The 2,362-nt window shown below is 34.9% G+C and overlaps 1 protein-coding gene across 1 annotated transcript; it reads right to left on the bottom strand.

Moving 5' to 3' along the window:
- Positions 1-1,300: 1,300 nt before the first annotated feature.
- On the bottom strand, positions 1,301-1,645 carry LOC150034586 (uncharacterized). Its single transcript, XM_090316785.1, has one exon. The coding sequence runs from the start codon at positions 1,643-1,645 to the stop codon at positions 1,301-1,303; it is 345 nt and encodes a 114-aa protein (XP_090172911.1).
- Between the last annotated feature and the right edge of the window lie 717 nt (positions 1,646-2,362).

Genomic DNA, 2,362 nt, shown 5'->3' with positions numbered 1-2,362 from the left:
CTTGTAGTATTACTATAATGTATTTGATACATTATAATATTAAGTATTTATGAGAGGAAATAAGAATATGGTTCAAATATTAATTATATGAATTGGATTCATATAATTAAATTTAATGTAAATATGATTTATATTAAAAACCATTGGTGAGAGGAAATTAAAACTATAGGCTATATTGTATTTGATACAATATTAAAACTATAGGTTATATGTTATATATGATATAACATATAGTTTATGTATATGTATAATAAATTAGTTATTATATGTGTGTGTGTGTGTGTAAATTAGGTAGAGAATTCTCTTTTTTATTCCTCTTTTTTAATATTGTATGTTGTAAATTAAATATTAATTGCATAAATTTTTCTTCCTCTTTTTTATTAATTGCATCAAGGGCAAGCACTTTTCTTCCTCTTTTTTATTTGCATGTTGTAAATTAAATATTAATTGCATAAATTTTTTATGTAAAATTTTTGTTCAATGGAAATAAAATTAGATCGATCCTTGCTTTCGCTATGGATCTTAGGGTTCCTTCAAAGATATCATCTATGAAAACAATCACAAATTGATCTAATTATGGATGAAATATCCTGTTCATCAAATCCATAAATACTCCTGGGGCATTAGTTAGACCGAATGGCATAACCAAAAACTCATAATGCCCATATCTGGTTTGAAATGTTGTCTTAGGGATATCTGACTCCCTAACCTTCAACTGGTGGTAGCCTTATCTCAAATAAATCTTTGAAAACATTGTTGCTCCCTTCAGCTGATCAAACAGGTCATTAATACGAGGTAATGGATACTTATTCTATATAGTTACCTTGTTCAATTGTCTATAGTTAATACATAATCTAAATGTGTCATCTTTTTTCTTCACAAATAAAACTGGTGCTCCCTAAGGTGATACATTGGGCTTGATATAGCCTTTATCTACTAATTCCTACAATTGAGCTTTCAATTCCTTTAGCTCAGCTATAGCCATCCTGTACGGTGCCTGTGAGATAGGTGTTGTTCCTAGTATCAAATCTATGGTAAACTCCACTTTTATATTAGATGGTAACCCTAATAACTCTTCAAGAAATATATCAAGGAACTCTTGCACCACAAGAACATCTTCTGGTCTTATCTTCTTTGGTGAAGAAACTGTTATATGGCCAAGTATGTTGTACAACCTTTACTCAACAGCTTCATGGCCTTAACTACTAAAATCAGACAAGTATGAAACATTTTCTTTTCCCCTACAAACATTATCTTTGCCTGATCTAGTAGTTTGAATATCACTTCTTTCTTATGACAATCAATATATGCAATATGCATGATATTCAAATAAGAAGTCCATTCCCAGAATAGCATCAAACTTCAACAGTTCTAAAGGAATCAAATCAATCTCCATATATTGTTCCTCTATGCGAAGTACACAGTTTCTGTAGTAATTATTAACTACCAGTACATCACCAACAGGGATGGAAATAACTAACTCCACGGGTATAGTTTCTAGCACCTTATCAATATTCAATGCAAATATGTTAGAAATAAATGAATGAATCGCCCCTGGATCAAATAAAACATGTGCAGATTTATCATGAATGAAGACCGTACCAGTAACGACATCTGGTGCATCCTCAGCCTCCTGCTGGGTCATGGCATAAACTTGCCCTAACGTGGTCGTCCCACTACACCCTTCTGTTTAGTACCACTAGTGCCCTCTTCGCTTACTGTGTCTGCTTTAGGCTGCATCACTATTTAGGATGCTGCTTTCTGCTCAATCTATGCCCCTGAATTTAATTGGGGACATTCCCTCCAATAATGTCCAGGCTATCCAAACTGATAGTAGACATTTTGTCTCTTATAACACTGGCCTGCATGAAATTTGTCACATCTCGTACATTAAGGCTTCCTACCTGTACTGGCCACTGATTCCCTTGAACGTCCAGATCTAGATCCCCCAGCTATCTAACTGGATCTTTGTTTTCCTTTCTTCTGTTGACTGTCAGTCGTACTACCCTAAGAGGTCGCTAGCCCACTAAAACAAGGCCAAAAATCACTCATGCCCGACTCTCCTAGCGTAAATTTCCTCTTCTCCCCTCTGAAGACTTCCTTGTCCTACATGTCTTCTATCAAACTCTCTTCCACTCGCATGGTAGTGTCAACTAACTGAGAAAAATCTGTCCAGTTAGTCGTAGTGGTTACGGGAGTTCGTATCTCCTTCTTCAAACCATTCTCAAACATCTAGATTTGTCTTTCTCTTCGGTTATGATCGTAGAAGCATACTTGGATTACTCGGAATACTTCTGTTCGTACTCTACAACTGTCATACTACCTTGAACGAACATTAAAACTCGTTCCTCTGCGGCTCATA

This window comes from Benincasa hispida, chromosome 8, assembly GCF_027475165.1.
Source record: "Benincasa hispida cultivar pf3 chromosome 8, pf3_genome.v1.1, whole genome shotgun sequence".
NCBI lineage: Eukaryota > Viridiplantae > Streptophyta > Magnoliopsida > Cucurbitales > Cucurbitaceae > Benincasa > Benincasa hispida.
The sequence above is the reverse complement of the archived record's forward strand: the minus strand, read 5'-3'. Positions and strand labels throughout refer to the sequence as shown.

Coding starts and splice junctions, on each gene's coding strand:
- LOC150034586 (XM_090316785.1), bottom strand. CDS start 1,645: ATGACCCAGCAGGAGGCTGAGGATGCACCAGATGTCGTTACTGGTACG.